The 24,698-nt window shown below is 37.0% G+C and overlaps 1 protein-coding gene across 1 annotated transcript; it reads left to right on the top strand.

The window, feature by feature from the left end:
• The first annotated feature begins 240 nt into the window (after positions 1-240).
• Positions 241-23,424, top strand: LOC111155057 (coiled-coil domain containing 58). The gene is made up of 5 exons (XM_022515085.1): positions 241-422; positions 9,925-10,050; positions 15,028-15,174; positions 19,865-19,924; positions 23,102-23,424. Exons 1-5 carry the CDS (start codon positions 372-374, stop codon positions 23,150-23,152), a joined length of 435 nt encoding a protein of 144 aa, XP_022370793.1. The 5' UTR covers positions 241-371; the 3' UTR covers positions 23,153-23,424.
• Positions 23,425-24,698: the final 1,274 nt, after the last annotated feature.

Here is a 24,698-nt window from a genome sequence, read left to right as displayed (position 1 = left end):
AAGAAAAATCTCAATTCTACTCTAGATTTGCTACTCGAACGACCAGGTGGCTGCGTCCAAGAAACCGTTTCCCTTTGTGTAAAAGAAAAAAAAAATGGGATTGGAGTAAAACTCCTTCAAGTTCTAAGACTCTCCGATACATCTAGGCCGGTTCCAGGAGGCCGTGTTAAAGGGGTAGGAGCGAAAGGAAGGACAGCAGGGTTACAGGTTTGGATGTAGATAAGGACCAGGGGAGAGACAAACCTTAGTTTAAGCTTACTTTATTTAGGTTCCTCGCTGATTGCCTTCGGAATAAATTTTGTTAGGCGGCGGCGCGGACACCCTTGCTCAGTGGTGATTGGTTCGCGGCGGGGGCCTCGCGTTTGTCCAATATGGCGGCGCCCAGTGGCGGTGTGAACTGTGAGGAGTTCGCCGAGTTCCAGGTGATGGGGTTTTCCTCATATGGCAGGCGTGTCCCTCCGTTTGTCCCCGTACTCTATTCCCTGCTGTGGCCTGGGAGGGAGTGCGGACCAGTTGTGGAAGAAGCGGGCAGTTCAAGGCTCCTTTTTCCAGCCATTGGAGGTCACGGGGGCGCGGGCTTGGCCGTAGAAAGCGAGGCAGCTCCGTGGGGGTCATGGTTCTTTTTGCAGCGCCCAGACCTTGAGTAACGTTCCTAGGTGGTAAAACCGAGCTTGGGCCAGGTGGTAGGGATTGTAACCACCTTTTAAGCCACCCTCTGAACCCAGTTCCTAGCCTCTTCGGTACCCCTCCTACTTAAGTTGAGCATTGGTAGGAGAGAGGAAAGTGAAGAACTTACTTGCTAGATAAAACAAAACGAACTTGGTAAAAGTTTTACTATTTTAGTGGGGCAGAACGTTTGGAGCCTTGGAGGGGCGATTAATTTTAGTACCTGCCGTAGTGCTTCTGCCTTCTTAACAATTAGAGGAAATGTAACATGTAAGGAAAAGGCTTATTTTTTATATTCAAATACCAGAGGACTAGGGCTAAGATCAGGCTATAAATTAAAGAACAAGGGTCTAGATTCTAAGTTGCTATAAAAGTTTTCTGTTCCAATGTAGGCATAAATGTGCTGCTGTTTAGATAAAGACTTGAATTAAAAAAAAAAATGACCTTACAAATGTATGTTTAATTAAAGATAATGAAAAATAATTTAAAGTAACGCTGATCTATCTGTAGGAAGTTTTGTGATGTGAGCCATTTTGTAGAGAGTGGTGTTCTTGAAGATAACCTCAACGGACCGAATTATTTGACAGATACTATTTGGCCAAAGAAATTTATATGGGGTCTTTCCACCATTACTTGCACCCTCTTCACCCTTCAGCTGCTCCTCAGATTAGATCAGTACAACAGCAGCCAACTTCACATGTGATCAAAGTGCCTTACAAATACAGATACTTGTAAAAATCTTAAATGAAATGGAAAAAGGCCATTAAAGTATAAAGTGTATGGAATATTTAAGGTTCACAGGCCCATCTGTGGCCTTGGTTTTTCACATTAGTACTATGAATTGATTTAAGTTAATGAGCTCAGATAACTGAGCAGTGATAGCTTTAAGGTTTATTAGAATGAACACTGGTTAGAGAGTTAGATGATCTGGGTTCTAGTACTGCTTCTGCCTTTAACAGCTTTGCAACTTTGAGCTAATTGCTTAACATTTAGGAATTAACTTTTGAATCTGTAAAACAAGATTTTGTTGTGTAACATTTAAAACTCCTTCCATCTCTATAATTATTTGAATCTCTAAAACTGAATTAAAGATTTTATTTATTTATTTATTAGAGAGAGAGAGATTGTGCACAAGTGGGGGGAGGAGCAGAGGGAGAGGGACAAACAGGCTATGCGCTAAGCACAAGCTTTGGCCAATGGGGAAGCTCAGTCCCACCCCCCGGAGATCATGACCCAAAATCATGATCATGACCTGATCTAAGATGGACACTTAAGCAACTGAGTCACCCAGATGCCCCTCTAAAACTAAATTTCAAAGGATCTCTGTTGGGGCACCTGGGTGGCTCAGTGGGTTCAGCCTCTGCCTTCAGCTCAGGTCATGATCTCAGGGTCCTGGGATCGAGCCCCACATCGGGCTCCCTGCTCAAGGGGAGCCTGCTTCCTCCTCTCTCTCTGTGATCTCTGTCAAATAAATAAATTTTTTAAAAAAGGATCTCTGCTAAAATACCCAGCAGTGCTTAAAAAACACTTGTATTTTTCGTTTGGAAGTCACATAAGATATAAGGGGAAGAAAAGCTAAACTCTGATTGTAGAATCATTCCATTCACAGAAAAATGTAAATAAAAAGATCATAAAATGAGTTTCATGGTTTATAATGGAGAATAACATGGGTTAAAAGTCAGATCTGGTTTTCCAGAGCTGCCTTGGCATATCATTTAACCTCATTATAAATAAGTATAAGAACATTTGCCCCAACTATGTCAGACACACGTGAACTTAAATGAAGGTGCTGTAAAACTTAAAAATTTAGTATAACATATAGGTTTAGGTGAATTGGGTAAAATTATAAGCTGTGGTTAACTGACATACTCACAGATTATCTATTAAAGTTAGTATTTTTTTTAAAGATTTTATTTATTTATTTGACAGAGAGAGATCACAAGTAGGCAGAGAGGCAGGCAGAGAAAGAGAAGAGGAAGCAGGCTCCCTGCTGAGCAGAGAGCCCGATGATGCTCGATCCCGAGACCCTGAGATCATGACCTGAGCCAAAGGCAGAGGCTTTAACCCACTGAGCCACCTAGGCGTCCTAAAGTTAGTATTTTTTTAAAGCTATGAAACCATTATATTTTGTATGTAAGTACCCTAAATGTGAAAAGCACTGCACTGAATACGGTGAAATCATGTATTTTTATTATAAAGATTTAGGTATTTTAGAATTTTATTATGAAGATGTTCAAACGCTATAGAAAACTTGAAAGAATCTTGCAATGAACACCTCTGTACATCTAGATTCTATAATCAGTGATTTGCTGTATTTACTGTTACCACATATCCCTCTCAATATAGTCATCAATTCACACTTTTTAAGATTTTATTTATTTATTAGAGAGAGAGAGAGAGACATCACGGGTGAAGGGCTGATGAAGGGCAGGTAGGAGGAGAGGGAGAAGCAGACTCCCCGCTGAGCAGGGAGCCTATAGGGGGCTCGATCCCTGGACCCTGGAATCATGACCTGAACCATAGGCAGAGGCTTAGCTGACTGAGCTACCGAGGCGCCCTGCCTTTTTATTTTATTAATTTTAAAAGATTTTTTTTTTATTTTTAAGATTTTTAAGATTTATTTTTATTCATGAGGGAGGTAGAGGCAGAGGGAGAAGCAGGCTCTCCATGCAGCAGGGAGCCTGATGCAGGACTAGATCCTAGGACCCTAGGATCATGACCCAAGCCGAAGAAAAACACTTAACCAACTGAGCCACCATGCCCCGCCTTTTTATTTTTTTGATGCATTTCAAAATAGGTTGCAAACATCCATATTACTCCTAAACATGTCACTATTCATATCATTTACTGTAGTTCAATATTTGTTCACATTCATTCTATAAAATTTGTATGCAGTGAAATGCACTAATCTTACGGACACCATTCTTTTGACATTTGCATATACCTCCATCAACAGAGAGAGTAATACCGTCACCCTCAAAAGTTTCTCATGCCCTTTCCCAGTCAATCCCTGTCCATATATCCCTCCTCCTCCCTTCTTAGAACTACTTTCCTGATTTCTTTCCATGTGCATGTTTTAAAGCTTAAGAATTTTTATTTTAAGTTTTTACAATTTTTATTTTTCTGTTATAAAAGTTGGACTTAATACTCCTGGAAAACATACTGTTTCTAAAATGACATAAAATCCATAAAATGTTGTTTAAAATTGAGTTTCTAGGATTCCATTTGAACACTCATTTAGCAAGAATTTATTGGATATTATATTAATCTGCTAGGGCTGCCATAACAAATTCCACAAACTGGGTGGTTTAAACAACAAATTCATTTTTTCACAGTTCTGTTCCAGAGGCTCAAAGTCCAAGATCAAAGTCCTTTCAGAGTTGGTTTCTGGTTCACCGTCTCTTCCTGGCTTGCATATTGCTGCCTCATTGCTGTGTTCTCATATGGCCTCTTTGTGCACAGAGAGAGAGAGAGTTGGCTGGTGTCTCTTCCTCTTATAAGGACACCAGTTCTGTAGGATTAGGGCTCCACCCTTATGACCTCATTTAACCTTAATTACCTTCCTATAGGCCCTATCTCCAAACACAATCATTTTGGGGGTTAGGGCTTCAATATATGAATCTGCTGTGTGGGAGGACACATGTCTGTTCATAACAGATACTGTTAGGTACCAGGCACTTGGGAAGACGTAGTGGACAGAATATAAAATAAGGAATGTAATGCAAGCAAGGATGCAAAACATGCAGAAGATATTGAGAATGTGAATAAAGTGCTCTAACAGGTCAGGGAGAAATAAATCTAGAGGTGGCAATTAAGTTGGACCTTAGGTGGGCAGGACCAGGGGAATTCTAGGTAGAAGGAATAGTAGTATGTAGGCAGAAAATTTTATGTATTTTACGTATTTGGGGCATTCTTTGAAGTACATTTTTATTTTACTGTCATGTAATAGACCTTTTACCACTCCCTGTATACCCTAGAAGCTGCCCAAAATAACAAAAGGCATTTTCCGGAGGATTAACCCTAGGGGTAGTGCTGTAGTATAATTATAGGGGCAATAGAAAGTTTTCTCTATCCCTCCCTACTAAATATGGACATTCCTTTGATACCAAAATTGGCTTCTCGTGGGTGAGATTTTCACCCCACAATGACAGATAAGACATAAAATGCAATTCTAAGATAAGTGTCTGAATAATTTTTAAGGGCCAGCCTAAAATTAGAGATTCATGATTTATCAGAATCTGGTTTATTGCGTATGGTGTCTACTCAGGGGTTTTTTTCTGTATATTTTCTTAGTGAATTTGTGAGAGAAAGGGAGGGGAGGGTGCCATTGGAGCCAGGCATCAGATAGGTAGTCAGTAATTCCTTATGAATAATAACACGTGATTTAATGGCGGCATTGTGGTGTCAGCGTTAACTTTCATTCGCTCTCAGTCTGTGAGGGCCACTCAAGCTTTTCTTTAGACCCTTCTGCAGCTGCCTTAAGAACTCTGGCACTTTTTACACTGTTAAAAAATGTGTACCTAGTGAAGTGGTTTATAGTTCTTTTCCTTCTCCCTTAGTGGTTTTGAAAGAAATTCCTTTCTGAATCTTACCTCCCCTCTTTTCCCCTTTATCTTTATTTTTTGTGTATCTTTTCTGAGACATTTAAGAATAGCTTATAGTTTTCAGCAATCCCTGAACACGTGCATTATCAGTTCAGAAATTGTCATTCTATTTTCTTGAATTCTGCACTGTCCACTAGAACTGTGGTGGTGGAAATTTGTGCCAGCCATCAGCAATATATGGCTCTTGAGCACTTGAAATGTAGCAAGTGCAACTGACGAACTAAATTTTAATTTATTTAATTTTAATTAAAATAACCTCATAGCTAGTGTCTACCATATTAAAAGTCAATCTCTAGATCATATATTGATGATTCTCTAGAACATTGAGAGTTGGTATATTTGAAAATCCACAGTTGTAGTTTCCATTGGTATGACTGTGAAATTACCTAGTTTAATGCAGATAAATTCATAATTTATCTTAAATTTATCTTAAATTTATCTTAAACTGTTATGTTAAAATAACATAACAGTTATGTCCACATTGTTTTAATGGAGAGGAATTTGGCTATATAGCCAGTGTTGAGACTCAAAACTGGTTAAAGTTCTGAGTAAATAAAAATCCCATGGAATGTCAGGCTTTATAATCTTTTACCTGGATTGCTGTATTCATCTCCTAACTGATCCTTTTGCGTTTACTCTTATTCATTTTCTGTATTTTAATACTTTAACCTAAGCAATCATTTCAGAGTACAAACTTGATCATGTAACCCCACCATACTTAAACATTTACTTGGTTCTCCATTCTCTCAGAAAAAAGATTAAAATCCTATAATGTGACTGTAATGGTGGGCTTCATTTTATACCCTGTTTCCTCTTACTCTCTGTACATAGGCCACATTAACTTTCAGTCCATTAAACATTCTATTCAGATGACTCTTACTACAATCACCCAGGTTTCCATGCTGCTAAATCTGAAAGTTAATTTCTGTTCTCATTATTCTTGGACTTCCTAGTAACATTCAACACAAGTGACCATTCCCTCCTTGCAGCCTTTCTTCTGACTTGTTCGATATCACAGTTTTTCTCCTGTACTTTAATTGCTAGAGTTCTTTCTTGATACCCCCCTCCCATTCCCTACAGTCTCCCTCAGTGATCGGCTTTTAATAATATCAGTGTGTTAATGTAACTCTAACCTGGTTCAGTGTCACACCGGTATTTTCAACTTTCTCTTCAACTTGTCAACCAGATATTTAATAAGCATCTCAAACTTAACATGTCCAGAACAGAACCTTTAAAAAAAGAAACAAAAACTTTTTTGTGTGCAAAATTTCAGTCCTGTCCAAAAGGAGAGTTCCTGCCATGAATTGCTATGTACCCAACCCTTAGCTTCAACAATCAATTCATGGCCACTGTTGTTTTCATTTATATTCTGCCACTCACCCCGTTCTATCCGGATTATTTTGCAGCACACCCCAGATATCTTATCTTTTTTCTGTAAATAGTTTTAGTCTGTATCTTTAAAAGATTGTAATTTTGAACACAATACCAGTATCACATACAATTAACAGTAATCGTAAGTATCATCAAATATCCTGTGCGTCATGACAACCTTGATCTTCTCTTTCCTTACAAATCTTTTCCTCCTCCAGTCTCTCCCCAACAGATGTTAATGGCACTACCGTCCATTCAGTTGCTCAGGCCTCATACCTAACAGTCTTCTTGTTTTCTTTTCTCATTCCCCACCACCAGTTCATCAGCAAGTCCTATCTTCTCTTATTTTCAAAATACATCCAGAATCCAGCTTCCTCTCCCTAACTCTACTGCTACCTCCCAAACTGTCTTTATCTCTTGCCTAGAGCACCATAGTAATATAGTCACCATATTTCCATTCTCCTCTCTATAGTCCATTCTCCACATAGAGGCGAAGTTATCTTTTTAAAGAATTAATCTTGTTAACAGCATTCCCTTGCCTAAAACCCCGTTTCCTTTAGAACAGAATCCTTAATTGTTTTCCTGGTCTCTGTTGTTCCTCATTTTCTGGTCTCTCTGACCTCACCTAACACCACTTTCTCCCAGATTCACTCCCCAGTCCACTTGCCTTGTTTTAGTTCTTCATAGACCCCAGTTTGCTCTTGCCTCATTGTGACTTATTTCCCCAGGTGTTCTTCTAAGTTGGCTCATTCCTCTCATTCAGTTCTCAGCTCAGATGCTGCATCCTCAGGCCTTTCTTGATCTCCTTGTCTTAAGTGCTGGCCTCTCAGCCCCACTGTCATTCTTTATCCCATTACCTCAGTTTGTTTTCTTTTTCATAGTATTATTCAGTACTAAAACTATCTTGTTTATTGAGGTACTTGCTTGTTGTCTGTCTCCCCATATGAGAATTTTGTTCCCAGAGAGTAAGGGCCTTTTCTGTTTTAGACACCGCTGTGGCCCTGGTGTTTCGAATGGTGCCTGACACATAATAGACAGTACCAAATGTTTTTTGAATAAAGTGTGAGTTAGTAAACGAATTGGGCTATGTTCTAACTGCTGCATATGTTTAAAGAAGAAAGATTGCGAGGACTCTCAGCCAAGGAAAGCTTTATCTGGAAAGTGTAACTTAAGCCTCAATCTCAGAAGATCATTTCTATTTAGATAGGGGAAAAGAGATTTTTAAAAGAGGTGGTGCAGCAGCTACTACTGCTGCTGCTGCTGCTGCTGCTGCTGCTGCTTTTTGAATAGTCAGGTTGTAGGTGCTGAAGTTTCAAGGAAGGTCCCTGTCTGCTAATAACTGCTACTTACCTGGTTTTTGACACCAAATGGTAGTGCTACCACTGTTTGTTTGGAATTTGCCATTCAGACACATGTATCCTCCACTGTACAAAAAACAAAATTAATGTGGTGGTTTCTTAAGGAGTATGTTGAGAATAGCCCTTAAGAATTCCATTTTATAGAGAATAATACTACTATTGACAAAAATAGAAAGATACAGGAAGAGGGGGTAAGATAGTGAAATTGATTTTAGACCTGACATTTGCATATGTTTATTAGTCTAAATTATGAGCCTTCTATAAGCTGTTTAACTTCTAGATTGAGATCTAAAAAAGGCCATTAAATTACTAATTAAAGATTAATAGACCAATAGGTACAGAATCTAAACTGCAGATTTAGACTGGCTGGCTTAAATAGTTATTATAATTGGAAGCACTTAAGTATTCATTATTGGGGAAGTGGTCTTACAGGTTGTGACACCTCCACAGGATGTTCATGCAACTATTAAAAATGTCTTCATGGCACTTTTAGTAAGAAGGGCAAAATGCTAATGGCATAATGTCATTAAGCAGGACTTTAGAGTGTTACAAAGGACCTCAAGTTTACAAAAAGATGATATGTACGGAAAAAACTAAAGGTACATCTTATAATATTAATAATGGTTAACTGTGGATTATTTTTATTTGTAAGTTTTCTAATTTTCCTAAAATGACTGTGTAATAGTTTAATCATAATAAAAGGGTTTATTTTAACAAACTGATGAAGAAAGAAATGAAGAAGTTGGTTTCAGTCATGGATTTCAGTTTGGCAAAGGAAAGAAATGGTTTGGTATGTTGAAGGAGGCGAGGCAGAGGTTCAAGCAAAGTTGCTTTTAATACACTTCAATATTGACTGTTAACTTGTTGGGGCTTTTTAATAGATATATTCCTAGCATTATATACTTCAGTTTTCCTTACGATTTTTCAGTATTATGTTTTGCTGGGCTCAGAGGCAGAGAGGAGAATTTAAGAAACAAAAAGAAAAGAAAAGGGTATACTCGTAGAAACTGGTTGTAGAGTTTGTGTTTTCTGGAGACAGAGTGTAGCTGATGCCCAGCCTTTCTCTAGTGATGAGTGAAAAGAAGTACCCTAATCAAAATGTAGAGCAAAGGGGCTAGCCTATGTAGGTATACTTACCAGAGTCTTTCCAAGTCCTCTGCCCTTTTGGTATTATTTTTCTTTTGGTTGGTTTTTTGAGAGTTGGACCCTTTTCAGGAGTGGCAGATCCTTGGGAAATCTGAGTAGGGTCGTTAAGAAAAGGTAAAACTAATTGCTGTTTGTTCTAAGAACAAGAAAGCCATGAAGAGATTTGATTCATTCTCAAGCAGCATGCTTTGTTTTACTTATTTTTGTTATAAAAATAATACACAATCATAGTAAAAAATTAAGAAAAACAAAAAGACTAAAAGGTTATAGGTTAATTTCTACAAGTGAACCACAACTGAGTTTTCTTGTATATCTTTACAGAATTTTTCTATCTACCACCACATTTTAGAACAATAGACAAAGAGGGAATAGAGCAAGCAATTATGCTGGATTGTCTGGGACAATTTGAGGTAATTGAGTTCAGTAGAACCCTTTATTTTCTGTGTGCTGGGAATGGAAAGAGCACACAGTTTGTAAAGCACTGTGTTAGCAGGTGGGGTTTAAAAGTGAATAAAACATTCTTGACCCTTGAGATGGTCGCATTTGAGCTGAGGAAACAGTGTTGGTGCCCATTCTTAGAATTACTATTACCTAACGTCCCTATTCTTGTAATAAAGATTTTCCTGTGGTTGCACTAAATTTAGCATGGTTTCTCTACTCCTAACTTAGAAAGTTGTAAAATATCCAAGAGCTTTATAATTTTTTTTGTTTAAATGTTTCTTTTTTTATCACTTAACTTTCCATTCAGGTTATTATTCTTTTATTTTAAACATATATAGGAATTACTCAAGGTGATGAGGACGATTGATGACAGAATAGTACATGAATTAAACACTACGGTTCCAACAGCTTCCTTTGCAGGGAAAATTGATGCAAGCCAAACCTGTAAACAACTTTATGAGTCTGTAAGTGTATCTTTTGAGTCTTTTGTGCTTCCTTTATGCCTTTCTTTGCAGGCAAAATCAGAAACCAACTGACATACAATTAAACTGGATAAAAGTATGACATCTTCATATTTTCTTGCCTACATCTAGGGGTGTGTATAAGTTTTGATCTGGTTGCTACAAACTTAAAAAAAATATGTGATCTTATGCACAAGTCTGTGAAGAGACCATTCTAAGGAATGAGAGCAGTAGTTGTTTTGGCCCCATCCATGGTGGCCTTTAACTTAAGGAAATCTTATGCACCAGGCAATGAAGGAGAGAGTGAATTAGTCAAGTAAAACAGTGAAACAAGAGCAAGGGCTTCGAGTGAATCAGTCCTAGGAACCCAGACACCTGATACAATGAGGAATTAAAAGGTTTCACATTTTCCGTATCTTTTTTCTTCCCTCAATCATCAGGAAGGGGAATAGAAGCACTTAGCAGTTGGGAGAGAAGCCACAGATAAATTGTCCTTTCCTGAGGCTTTGGTTTCTCAAGTACATATTTTTTCATTGCCTCTTAAAGATCCCCTTTATGTCTCTTTATAATTTCCAAAAGCAGAAGGAAATAGTAATGTAGCTAAGTATTTTTTTTTTTTTGTAATTTACTTACATCTTTTAGTTAACTTGGAAGCTAATGTTCAAATGGCATTTGCTTCTTTAGCACAAGATTACTATTTGGATTCTTATAAAGAAGATATTATATAAACGTAAATTTTTAATTTGTCGGTTATGAAATAAAAAGTTTTGGATAAGCTTATTCATATCAGTTAAATTCAAAGCATTAATAATTGCTGATATTTTTATTCTGCTTTTATGTGAAAGTATGTTGCTTCATTGAGTAGTCAGGTAATTCTTGTGGCTTGAAAATTCCAGGGTTGTAGGCTTTAATGAGTAGAATCCAGTGTTGGAAGTAGGGAGCCAGAGTCCAAACCCTGGTTTATTTTGAGGTTGTTTTGACACTTCACTTAGTTTCTTTGGGTTGCTCTGTCTGAAGAATGGGAAATTTATGATCTCACTAACTATATAATCTCTATAATCTATTCAGTTGTTTCCATTTACAATCTTTTTATTAACTTGAAAATTTTGTAGTGTAGAGATTAACAACATGGATTCTGCATCTAGATTAAATCCTACCTCTGCTACTTCCTAGCTGGTAACCTTGAACATGTTACAAAACTTTTTGCCTCAGCTTCCTTATTTGTAAAATAATATCATAATAGTCCCTAGTTCATAGGGTTGTTAGAGGCCTAACTGAGGTAATGTGAAGTGCTTACTGTACTAAATGTCTTACATATAAATGTTTGCTGCTTCTGTTACTGTTGTTGTTGTTATTTCTTTTTGCTTTGTTGGATGAGGATAATCTTGCACACTAGAACCTTTTGTTTTGGATATTTAGGATCTTTCTGTCTTGGATATTATGTATGTGTTTGGATTTTGCTCTGTCTGAACCCTAAAGGCCTCCAGTGACATGACCATCAGAGAAAGGATTGTTTGTCTAGTAGTTTTGTGCCTGTGATCGAGCCTGTAGCAGAGTGCCCATGCTAAGAAGTCTCACTGAGTTCCCTTAAATATTGTCGCAGTTAAGAGTTGAACTCTGTGAAATGTCCAGGTTACTTAAGGTTACCTTGACTTTCTTTAGCCCCAACCCTTCCTTCCATAGCTAAGGAAGGAATGTTTGTACTTTCTAATGATAATACTTCTTCATAGCAGATGATCAGCAAAGTTATTATGAAGCACTAATTGTAGAAATTCCACATCTTAAAAGTATACTCTTAATAAAAATAATTTTAGTGAGATACCCCTAATAGAGCATATTCCCTTGAATCTATGAAGTTTTTCTAGTTGTACATTGTTTATTGTTTATTCTCAAGTTAAATATAAAATTCAGTACTGAGCCTTAAAAAGTCTATGAACTTGGAACAGTGCTTTACAAATGCAAAACTATTATTGGTGTCACAGTGATTGATTTAGGGTAATTCTTAAAGGTATCTCTTTAATATAATGAATTTTTGGAACTATGTTTAAATGGTGTGTTTCCTCTTGCATCTTTTTGTCAGAAGTTCTAGAGGAAGATTTAAAACAAAGTGCCATGACAAAAACTTAGTAGTTTTTATTTATTTTTTTTTTAAGATTTTATTTATTTATTTGACAGAGATCACAGGTAGGCAGAGAGGCAGGCAGAGAGAGAGGGGGAAGTAGGCTCCCCGCTGAGCAGAGAGCCCGATGTGGGGCTCGATCCCAGGACCCTGGGATCATGACCCGAGCCGAAGGCAGAGGCTTTAACCCACTGAGCCACCCAGTAGCCCCTTTTATTTTGTTTTTAATGATAGTTAAACCAAGGATCATTGTCAGGGTTCTAAAACAAATGATGTTTGGGAAATTAGAATTTAGTGCAGAGTTAATTTAGAATCAACCTTTGTTCTGGAAAGAAAAACACCAAAAAAACTACAGTCAGAAAAACTCTAGGCATTGTTTCTCTTAAAGGCAAAAGGCATTGTTATAAAATAGTGGTTAAAAGATAAAATAGGTGAAAATTTGATTAAAAGAAGTTCTTAGCATTTTGGTAAAGTAAAATAAAACTGGGAAGTTCTAGATAGACCCCTGTTAGATTAGTTTTGAATCATTTTCCTGCCCCATCCCAAATGCCTTCATTTCAGAATTGCTTACCCCAAATCAAAGGAAGTTTGGTTATGATAATGGTTATCATTCAGGAATTTTCTCCTCTAACCAAAGGCCTTGCCTTTTACCTTAGCAAGTTTCTTGATAAATTTTATCTTCATTCCTTTGACAAGCACTTTGTATAACAGAAACAATTCTCATGTGACCCAACTTCTGAAACATCTGAATTACTGATGAGCTAGTAAGTCTGATTTTGTGCTGTTTTTCTCTGGTAGGTTTATGTCACACAGTCTTATTACTAGTTATCAAGCGTCCTCATTTCTTTGACATATGTGCACAAAAGTCCATGCATAATCCTCTTGCCAGTGGCTCTTAATTCTGAATTTTGTTGAAGGATGGTCATGACCGCTAGACTAAAATAATTGATAATACTGAGTAAAAGATGATTTGATCAGTAACTTCTGTCCACAGGGGAGTGGGTTCACAGTGGGGCTAATCTGAAGGAAAACTATGCAGGCGAGGGTAGGAGGGTGGTCTTTAGCTAGAAGTGTATCCACAAGAAAGGGGCCAAGTTAAAGAGGGGAACAGTGGATGAAAGCCCAGCTAGGGGAGGAAGCTCTGTGGTGAGAGAGACTAGAAGGAAAACCTTGAACATTCTAACAAAATGTACACAATTTGAATTTGATTTTAAAATGCAGATAAAAAAATAAAAATACTGTGACAGACTCCTAGTTGGTGTTAATGTGACTTCACCAATTGTTGGGGGTTTGGACAAAACATCAGTCATCTGAGCAGTGTATTGAGTTGAATTACCCTTAAATTTTAGGGGTAGAAAAGATGTTAGCGGTGATTTACTCATAATCCATAGTTTTGCAAAAGAGGAAGCTGAAGCCTGGAAATACTAATTATTTAGCCAGTCTCACACAGGGAGAGCTCTTAACTCTAATGATGGTTCTTACTCTATTTAGGGAAGTTTCCTACCCTCAATGGCTCCTTCCATTTTCTGGAATTATACCTGAAGGAGGAAACAAGTAACAGAAGCAGCATATTAGCCAATGAAATATAGGCCTTGGGCTGTCCTTGTGAATCCTAACTATTATGATGAAAAAAATTAGCATATTAGAGAAATTTACTGTAAGTGGGGCTAATGTCTATTGTTTTAATTTCCTTCTCTTCACATAAGTATGGTTTATAACCAATGCACTTTTAGTAGTATTGCACTCTAGAAATGCAAAGGTGTTTTTTTTCCTGGTGCATATTAGACCGGTAATTCTTACCTTCAGGGTCCTGAGATGATCATTTGAGATGTGTTTCAGCTAACTTATGAAGAATGCTTATAGAATGGTTTAGTACTAAATTTTGTATAAATATATGCATAATGGTTAGGTTATCCCTAGTATAACTGTCACTAGGGTAGCATTAAGATACTCTCTCTTAAGAGGGAAGGAGGAATGATTTAACATGATTACTTGGAGCAAGTTAATACCTAAATTTTAGTTGGTGGTGAATCACCTTTTTTAATGCTCCATTAGTTATAATGGCCGTTACATATATTTTAGTAGTTTTTTATTCCTCCGCCCCTCCAGATTATTGGGGTGTTGTCATTAGCATTTGGTTATGATCATGGGAATGTATTTGAGTCATGGCCATCATATTTTGTGAATCAAGGAAGAAAATAGATGCAAATTGTTGTATTGGATTTGTTATATAAAGATGAAAGTTTAGTAAAGACTTGCCCTGCCAGATGTCCTTTCACGGAACCAGTAGTCTGTCGCTCATACACAATTTTTCCATATTAATACTTGAACTTTGAAATCTTGGAAAGGGCTCTGTCTTGCATAGGTAAATGTAGCATTCTTTGTTTTTCTTCATTGTAGTGAATTGCTTCTCTACATCACTTACTGTATAATTTCTTACACCTAGTGACAATGTGGGGCTGAAAAAAACCACGAAGGGACAAAAAAAGAGAGGAAGAATAGCAGTAATGGCCCTGGAAGTGTGTGGGGGTGGGTGGAGGGTAGAACAACACAACACAGGGTTGGAAAACTGGGGAGAGAAATGTAGGGAGAAAGGACTGACATGAAAAGCCCTTTGGGGAGTGATAAGTCCCGGAAGCATATTGAGGAAGAAGGCAACATAACCACATACTTTCCACCAGGAGAGGTGCTTCCTTTGATCTGTTTAGCTGGTTCAGCAAAATCTTCGCTTCCAAAGATTGAATTTTTAAAAATTGCTTAGAAAGTATTACATTTCTGTAACCCAAAAATAGGATTTTTTAAAAAAACTAAAATGTAAAAAATTGGTGTGATTTTTCTCTTTTGTTCCTTTGTTCTTTTAGTTGAGGGAGGCTCATGCCAGCAGGGACAGAGTCATAAAAAATTGTATAGCTCAGACCTCATCAGTAGTAAAACAGCTCCGAGAAGAGAGAGAAAAGAATTTGGATGATTTAACGTTATTAAAGCAACTTAGAAAAGAACAGACAAAGGTAAGTTGAACAAAATTTATATTTCTGAACCAAAGATTTCCAAATTTAATGAAGTCAGGTTTTTTTAAAGATTCTATAAAGGCGGTTTTTAATATGAAAATTTTAGAGTAAGAAATGGTCATTACTTTTTTTTCAAAAGTGACCGGGAGAGTAATACTTCAGTGGGCTCTATTTTATTACATTTAGATATTAGTTGGTAAGTTAATGTGCATTTCATGCATATATGCAGTATAGTAGCTTTAGCTTAAAGAAGCATGTAGTTATATTTTCTTTCCATTTCTTTATATGTTATACTGTTAAAAGGATTAGTATTGACCCAACACTACATCAGAAAATCTAGGGAAATACATCTGTATCAATGTTTAAAGGCTTGACTTGAGAATAGACTTTTAAAAATATATTTACATTTTGAGATAGTTTTGAGGTTTCATGTGTAGGAATTTGCTGAAATGCAATACAGATATTTCAGAATAGTACCCTCTTCAGCCATAAAAATACAGTACTATTCGAATATAACCAGATACACTAGAACCTCATTATAATTTATTTCCTTACTGCAGAGAAGTTGCTGTGGGTCGTTGGCCCTTTTTGGACACTTTTTTGTTTCCACTTCATCTCCCATCCCTGCAGTTTTTGCTTTTAAGAAAACAGGTGTCCACTGAGTGATGTGTCAGAGGAAGCTGTATTTTCCCAAAGTCCTCTCATGTAGATAGGGTGTAGACAGACCTCAGAGTATGATAAATGGAAAAGAATGGTTTGTTTATAGCTCCTAATGATGACATATCAAAACAGTTGAGATGCGTACCATATTTTATTAAGTGGAATGCATTGCTGTCTTCCTTTTGGGGGTGGTGCTTAAAGAGTAACTTTTTATTTTGGTATAATTTCAAACTTACAGAAAAGTTGCAGGAATAGTACAAGGAACTCACATGTACCCTTTACCTATATTCACCCATTGTTTACATTTTGCCCCACCTGCTTTGCAGTATATTCTCTCTACCCCTCCTTCTCCCTCCTCTTTCCGTCCTTTCCCTGTTTTCCGCCACTTCCTACTACAGGTAGGCATTTTTTTTCCTGAACTGTTTGGCAAGAATGTTGGATACATGTTCCTTTGCCCCTTACATATGTTGGTCATTACCTAAGAAGAGGGGGTTTTTTTCTACATGACCACTGAGCAATTATCAAAATGATGTCTGTGTTTTAAATGGCACAATAGGTGACTTACTGATCCTTGCATGTAGTCACCTTTCAGGTGATTGAAAATCCAGTATTTATCATTACTAAACAGTCATGAAGTCTGCCCCTTGTTTAGTAATGTAGCCAAACTTTGAAAAGGGGACCTTATCTTTTCTCTTAAGCCTTTATTCTTGTAACTGCCCACCAGTGAGTATGTGCGCTTGCTCAGTCGTCCGACTGATAACAGCATGTCTTGCTGGGTGTGGGATTCATCCCTGGTCTTCACTGTTCTTTGTTCATGATGTCTGCTTCAGTCCTGTATTCCATTCACCAGGCAGTGGAGGGTTCCTCATATGAACTTATGCTGTAATGTCATCTTACTCAATGTTTATGAAGTTTTATAGATAATTTATATAAAGCGGGATAAAATCTAGTTATTTTGGATTTTGTATTTTAACAGACTTTTGAAGGTATTGACAAAGGAAACAGCAGGGCAGGCATATTATACCTGAAACGGAAAACTCACTATTTGCATGTTAAGTCAAACAAAGACTAGAATGACTCTTATTAGTGGAGAGCAAAGGTCAGAAACCATTGAGTACTTGGGAGTGACGTATCAAATAATTTGGTCCACCCTCATTTCTGCCCTTTAGCCTTTAGTGCCCAGAGAGAATCACCAGGATGACCATTGCAAGGAGTAATTTTAAAAACCAGTTAGCAAGTTATAAAAGGTAGCTTTCTAGACTGATACTTTATAGAACTAGAGGGTGACTATGAATAGTACTTAGCCAAGTAAGGAAGTTGAATTATTTTTTTAAATTTTCAAGTTTGTCGTGAAGCTTAAGGAATCAGAAAGAGAACTCTTAGAGATGATCCAGCTCTACCTCTTCCTTTTCTGAATGGGGAGACTGAGACTCAGAGATACTGACATACCTGAAGTGATAGAGCTGGGACTTTAGCCTATCTCTTCTGACTCTGGATTCAGTGTTTGTACATTAAATTGTTACTGATAGTCAAATTCTGATTCTTAAGTGAACATATTTATGAGCAGAAACACCAGTCTAAAAGTCCCAGTTCTTTCCCTGAGTTCTTAATGCAGAAAAAATACATTCCTTGCTGAAACTATGTTACTGTTGTCACCTATTAGTGGCCTTTGAAAGGAAGTTTACCAGTTTAAGACCTAGAGCCTCAAAAACAATCATCTCAGAGGTAACATTTTGTCAGTAGCACTGAAATTGTATTAGATGTTGGTTGTAATATCTTCAGCATTCAAGAATAGAGAAAACATGGGTTATAAAGGCAGATAGCTCAAAGGAAATAAATCCCATCCACCACATGGTGGCTTTGTACACTTATAAATTAATTGCCCTGAAGTAATCGGATTTTTAATTTGTAAAATGGAATCGAGACTTTTACACTGTCATTTTTAGGGTTTAGGATTAAATTATATAATGTGTGTAAGAGCTCGCATATCCCTGATACACTTAGTAGTTGCTTTCCTTTCCTTTTTTAGTCTCTGGGATCCATGTTTGTTACATTAATCCTCCTTACAATATCTCCCAACCAGTGGTTTCTACCTTTTGTTTAGCTACTACTTAAGGGGGCAGGGGAGGAGGAATACTGGAATCTTCTGTAGCAGTGTATTCTCTTTTTGGATGGTTGTAATTATTCAGAGATTTTCTTATGTATTGTGAAAATCTGCCTCCCTGTAACATGTGATTACTGCTCCTTAATCTTCCCTCTGCGGGTATATAGGATAAGTTGAAACCCATTTCTGCATGACCCTCCCTTTAAATACTTGAGAGCAGTTATGAAGACTGCCCTAGTGGCATGTTGTAAACTTTTTTTTTTTTTAAGATTTATTTTATTATTTATTTGAGAGAAAGACCATGAGCAGGAGGGACAGAGAGAGAGAGGGAAAGAGAATCCCAAGCAGACTCTGCGCTGAGTGCAGAGCCTGATGTGGAGCTCGATCTCACGCCCCTTACTTCAGGACCTGAGCCAAAACCAAGAGTCAGAGGAGGCTTAACCAACTATGCCACCCAGGCGTCCCATGACCCTGTTTTTTGACTGAGCTTGTTAATTTTTTTTTTTTTTTTTTTTTTTTTTGCATTCAGTTCGGGCTTTGACAGAGAGCAGTGAAACTTTGCTGATTTCTGGTGCATGTAGCTGATCACAGTCTGAAACTGCGGTTGCTTTGATATAAGCAAGGGGGCTTCATCAGGTGCATTACTATTTTATAGCATGATACTGGTTATCAGAAATGCAGTTCTTCCTCTCGTTCTCATTTGAGTCTTTTATGCCTGTCTATACTCCGACACTGCTTTTGAGTCTAGCAAGGGAGTTTACAAAGAGCCACTGGAACAGTACCAAGTTCCTGTCTAATTAGTGTTATATGCTCATTGCTTAAACATCCCCTGAGCTCTGCTCCTGACTTGTCAGGTCCTTTGGTCTGGGTGCCTAACTCATGGTTGCCTAGATCTTATCTATTTCTCTGGCATTTTGTTCCCAAGTCTTCTGGCCTGAGAGTTGAGCCTAAGGAGATCAATCCTAGTTTTAATCTCTTGGCTGCTTTGACCTATAGCTCATGCTTTTTTCCTCCTTATTTTCCTGAATATTTTCAAGCCTCCTTCCTGGAACTAGCTAGCTTCTTTTAAGTTTTTGTGACTAGAAGAGACTATGAGTATGATGGGCCCTGCCATCTGGGCCTGGCAGTGGAATTGGCTGCTTTTCTGGTGGTGTATTAGGTTGGCAGTTATCAAGAAAGTTAGAAAGACTTTAGCATCTTTAGTCTCAGACCTCTGCCTGTATGTTTAGTCTCAGACCTCTGCCTGTATGCTAAAGGTGTGGAAAGCTCATCCCTTTCTAGATCTTTTGGGTCTTATGTTCTCCCCTTCTCTTCTCTGTTTTTCTTCCTGATTCTTTTTTTCTTCATCCAAATTAGATTGTCACCTCCTTTTTATTCCTCTGTGCTGTCTTTGCAAATCACTATTATAGGATCAGTAACTACAACTGAAATTACTGAGTTCAAGGACATGTGAATTTATGTTTTTATAAATCTTACCAAATTGCCTTCCATGCTAAAAATGTGTATGTGTATCTTTTTCCATACCCTTACTGGTAGTAGGTTTTATCAGACGTATTCATTTTTTAAAATTTTTGTCATATTGTGGCTTAATTTGTGTTTCTTTATATACGAGTAAGATTGTACATTTTTTAAAAAACGTTTATTGGCCATTTGTATTCTTTTTGTGAACTTCCTGGACATCTGATTTTTTTTTTAATGACCCTTCAAGGTGATTATAATATGCTTGAGAACCATGGCTTCAGAAGGTTTAAGAGCTGATTAGATATGGGGAGAATGGGCTATATCCAAGATCCAGCCCAGGTGATACCATTAACAAAGAGTGTAGCAGCAGGAGCTCCTTTTATTAGGAAACAATAAATAGAATTTGGTTTTAGTTCTTTAATTTGAATTTTCCTAACTCTGACTTTTTTCTTTTCCTTTTTACAGTTGAAATGGATGCAGTCAGAACTGAATGTTGAAGAAGTTGTAAATGACAGGAGCTGGAAGGTATAAAATAATGCTGGTTCTTGGAGAGAACTATGAAGGAAACTGAACTAGCAAAGGGAAACCAAGGGAGGGGGAGTAAGGAGTGCCTTGGGCCTCTTAAGAAAAGACATGTTTCATTTATAAGTAACTGAAGGCTTTAACTTTGAGAAGGGGCACAGTTGGCATCCAATTAGAGCCAATTTATAAAAACCAGCTTTACAGTCATACGGTAGATTGTATTACCTGTCATGGTAACAGAACTGGAGACATTCTGTATGTTTCTTAATACTAATTATGGGCTTATTTGTTATTAGGGTTATTACTAGTTAACTTAGAACCTTCAGTGGTGTTATTTGTTAAAATTAAACTTTTTGAGCCCTATTACTTTGCATAAATTTTCATATCATTAGCTACCCTTTGCAGTTGCTTGCTTTCTAACATATTGATCATGAGACTTGTTTGCATATAACTTTTCTCATATCTGACAATAGGGCTTCTTATGGCTCCCAGGTTCACATGTTCCTTATATTACCACCTGCATAGTTCTGAATAGGAATGAGATTGGGGGACCAGGATTCCAGCACTTTACTTGTAGTTAAAAATCATAAAATGCTGACTTTAGTTGTATGAAATGGTGTATTTTTATTTTTATTTTTTTAAAGATTTTTATTTATTTATTTGACAGAGAGAGATCACAAGCAGTCAGAGAGGCAGGCAGAGAGAGAGGAGGAAGCAGGCTCCCTGCTGAGCAGAGAGCCCAATGCAGGGCTCGATCCCAGGACCCTGAGACCACGACCTGAGCCGAAGGCAGCGGCTTAACCCACTGAGCCACCCAGGCGCCCCGAAATGGTGTATTTTTATACCCTTCTTTAAAAGTTCAGAGATTTCTGAAGGGAAATAATCTATTAAATCTGAAGGAATGAATGGAAAATTCTGTTTCATCCTTTGAAATTGACCAATGGAATGAGGTTAAACACAGAGAGAGGTTAATTGAACACAAACTAGAATGACTCAACTTGCAGAGCTATGAATAAATTGCAAAGTACAAATTGATTTTCTTTGCCTTATCACTTTTCTTTATTCTGTCCACTTTGCCAGTGTTTCCTGTTCCTGCCCTTTTTACCATTGTGAGGAGGTGTTTGCTACTTGAAAGATTCTGGTGTTACTTGTTCATTTATGTTCTCCAAAGAGAGAATATTTATTCATAGGATGAGATAGGGGAGTAGTACAATGAATATCTGGTTTGAAAAGCCTAGTGGAGGGCGCCTGGGTGGCTCAGTGGGTTAAGCCTCTGTCTTCAGCTCAGGTCATGATCTCAGTGTCCTGGGATCGAGCTCCGCATCGGGCTCCCTACTTAACAGGGAGCCTGCTTCCCTCCTCTCTCTCTGCCTGCCTCTCTGCCTACTTGTGATCTCTGTCTGTCAAATAAATAAATAAATAAATCTTTAAAAAAAAAGAAAAGAAAAGCCCAATGGAGAGGTTGATACATGTCAAATGTAGTGGGACAAGGGAAGCATTTTTATTTTATTATTATTATTATTATTTTTAAAAATTATTTTTAAGTAGGCTCTCTGACTAGTGTGGAGCCCAAAGTGGGGCTTGAACTCACAACCCTGAACTAAGGACCAGAGCTGAAATTAAGAGTTGGCTGCTTAACTGACTCATCCACCCACGCACCCCCAATGAAGCATTTTTAGATTTGATCTAGTTTTAAAGAAAATATGCTTCATCCAGTCTACAAAAACTCAGGTTTCCTACCTGATATTATAAAAAGAAAATGTGACTATGGTACAGTAGGTCAGCAAAAGTGGTTAGGAAGGCGTTTAGGAAAAGGATTTGGAGAAGTACGGCCAAGTCATATGTATCATGCCACCCAGGGTTCCAAGGCCACGAATCTGAAGCCTTCCCCGATTTGAGCATTGGGAACTTAAGGGAGATATCAGGCCTGGGAACTGACAAGAGATGAGCTATAAGATAGAAGGGCCAGAAAGAGTCTTGTATAATTTCTATACTTTTTTCTTTTAGTTATGAGATAGCACATATCAAAGAGTATGCAACATATCGAATTTAAGGAATATTAAGCTCCCTATGTAGATTTTTCTTTTATTTTTTTATGATAGTTCACAGTGGCCAATATAGGTTGTTTTTTGTGTTTTGTTTTTTAACCTTAAAAATGGTTTGTTCCTTATGTCAGTGAAGTATGAGGGTAAATTCTAAGAGGAAATTCTTTCAGATTTTTATTTTGAACACTTAAAATTTTTTAGGAATGATTAAAAATTCGTTTTAATATTAAAATGTAAAAATTCTACTTCTCACTCCTCCCTTTCAGCTACCTCCTTCCCCTTACTTCTAAAATGATAGTACATGCTTTTTTAGATATTTGCACCTTTTCTGATTTTATGTATGTGTGTTTCCCATTTATCACATCTATGAAAGTATACTATCCACACTTTTTTTTCTTTAATATATCTTGGAGAGCTTTCTAAATCAGAACATACAGAGCTTCCTTATTCTTTTATGTTTACATTATATTCCATTGAAGGGCTATATCAAAATATTTATTTAACACAATCCCATACTGACAGACACTGAATAATAGAATGTTCTTTTAACATTTATAATGTGTTATTTGTTTAGATTTTTAGGAAGCAAGACATATAGCACAAAACATTTTATAAATTTACACAGTTTAGCAAAGACCTAATCTCTCTTCAAGTATACCTACTTGTGAAAAGGATCCAATACTCATTTAGAAAATCACAACAGATATCTAAATAAAATCCACATTATAAAAAGAGGGAAAAAAGCTTTATTTTAAACCATTTTAGATATTTGTGTCTAGCTCTCCAGAATATGTAATGAAAATGTTTGTTAGTTCCTATTACTAAATAAGCTAGCTTGTGATGATTTTTTTCCTTGAATAATATAAATCTTATTAAAAAATCAAAATTGTCTTAAAAAAAATAAAAATAAAAAATAAAAAATAAAAATTGTCTTATAAATGGATATCAAAGTCTTCTGTATTCTTAGTGCCTATAAGTCAGTTTGAACTCCTGAGGAAAAATCTCTGTTCCCTAAATCTGTTGACTTGGGATAAAAATGGTTATATCCTCCTGAACCTTGCTAAATTTAGTTTAGTTCCAGGCTCGATTTATATAAGATGACTCAACAACATTTATTTCTGTTTAAATACCTTAGGTGTTTAATGAACGCTGTCGAATTCACTTCAAGCCTCCAAAGAATGAATAAAAAGATACTTTAAAAAAAAAAAAAAGGACCGGGACATCTCATAAGAGCTAAGCATGACAGACATCAACAAGGTGGGCTTCCTAGGATGATTTCTGAGCCAACAGTCCAAGACCTTTTGTTGATTTCAGCCCCACTTAGCCAAGACCTTAAGTACAAATAATTCTGATAATTATGGAGAAATCAACTGCTATTTTATACTGATTCTGTAAAAAAAAAAAAAAAAAAGAAAGATGTTTTGTAACTATTAAAATAATTTTCTGATTCAGTGTACATATTTATTTGATTGTTTTCCAAGTTGAGATAATAAGTTCTTATAACAGAATTTGAATATAGTTTCAGTATCTGATTTGATTTGTATTACATCTTACTGATTTTTACAGATTTATTGGTAGGAATGTGGACCTTTTTGGGTCACTGATGATTTTATCCTTTTATTTATCTTTGTGGGGTTTATTGATCCTAATAAGTAGGAGGGTAATAATATAAGCTGGATACTGTCCAAAGAATCTTTCTCTTGGCACCTTAATTTATCTTATTTTCATATGCAAAAACTAATTTTGGGTGGAATTTTCCTGGATAATATTTCCATGGACAGTGAAAAAGAAAACAGTAAAATAAATTTGGGAAAGGCAGAGGAGGGCTTGATGATAGTATTCAAATGAGTCAGTGAAAAACATATCATTGCAGAATTCTGTCATTGCAGAGAAAGTACTTTCTAGTACAGAATGATCATATTAGTTTTCTATTGCTTCTTAACAAATTACCACAGTTGAGCAGCTTAAAATCACACATTTACTGTTTTACAGTTCTGTAGGTCAGAAGTCCAAGACTGGGTTCTCTGTTTGGGATCTCATAAGCTGAAATCAGGTCAGTGAGGCTGGGCTCTTGTCTGGCGCCTCAATAGAAAGAATGTGCTTCTTGGCTTATTCAGTTTGTTGGCAGAATTCAGATCCTTGTGGTTGTAGGACTGATGTGCCCATTCCCTTGCTGTTAATCAGAGGCCACTCTAAATTAGAAGCTACCCACATTTCTTGGCGCATGGCCCCCTCCTTCTAGCTAGCAACAGTGTATTGAATTCTTCTCATGCTTGGTATCTGACTTCCTTTTCTGATATAAACCAGACAAATTCTGCTTTCAAACAATCTGTGTGATCAGATTAGGCCTACCATGACAGTCTTCCTTTTGATGAACTCAAAGTCAAATGTTGATAGCCTTAATTACATCTGCAAATCCCTTTTGCCAGGTAAGGTAACATCAGAGATAAAATGTCTCCTAGTCACAGTCTAAGGGATTACAGTGGGACATTTTAGGATTCTGCCTACCATGATGATTTAAACAAGCCACCTGGCTCTGGCACAGTTAGATTGACCAACTGGGTCATAGGTTGGCCTATGTTTCAGTATGTGAACCCTCACCAGATTATGCATTTAGAAGTGAGCAATAAAAGTATAAAATGTACACCGTTCTTTCAACAGATCTTCTGAGCACTTACTGTGGTCAAGTACTGTCTTAGTTGTTGGGGATATTGGTACATAAAACCTACTGC

The sequence above is a fragment of the Enhydra lutris genome, unplaced genomic scaffold (assembly GCF_002288905.1).
Source record: "Enhydra lutris kenyoni isolate GAN:26980312 unplaced genomic scaffold, ASM228890v2 scaffoldscaffold39, whole genome shotgun sequence".
Taxonomy (NCBI): Eukaryota; Metazoa; Chordata; class Mammalia; order Carnivora; family Mustelidae; genus Enhydra; species Enhydra lutris.
The sequence above is the reverse complement of the archived record's forward strand: the minus strand, read 5'-3'. Positions and strand labels throughout refer to the sequence as shown.

Excerpts from the sequence above, each read along its gene's own strand:
- LOC111155057 (XM_022515085.1), top strand. The coding sequence starts at position 372 with ATGGCGGCGCCCAGTGGCGGTGTGAACTGTGAGGAGTTCGCCGAGTTC. Across the intron at positions 423-9,924 it reads AGGAGTTCGCCGAGTTCCAG|GAATTACTCAAGGTGATGAG; the intron begins GTGATGGGGTTT and ends AAACATATATAG. Across the intron at positions 19,925-23,101 it reads TAAATGACAGGAGCTGGAAG|GTGTTTAATGAACGCTGTCG; the intron begins GTATAAAATAAT and ends TAAATACCTTAG.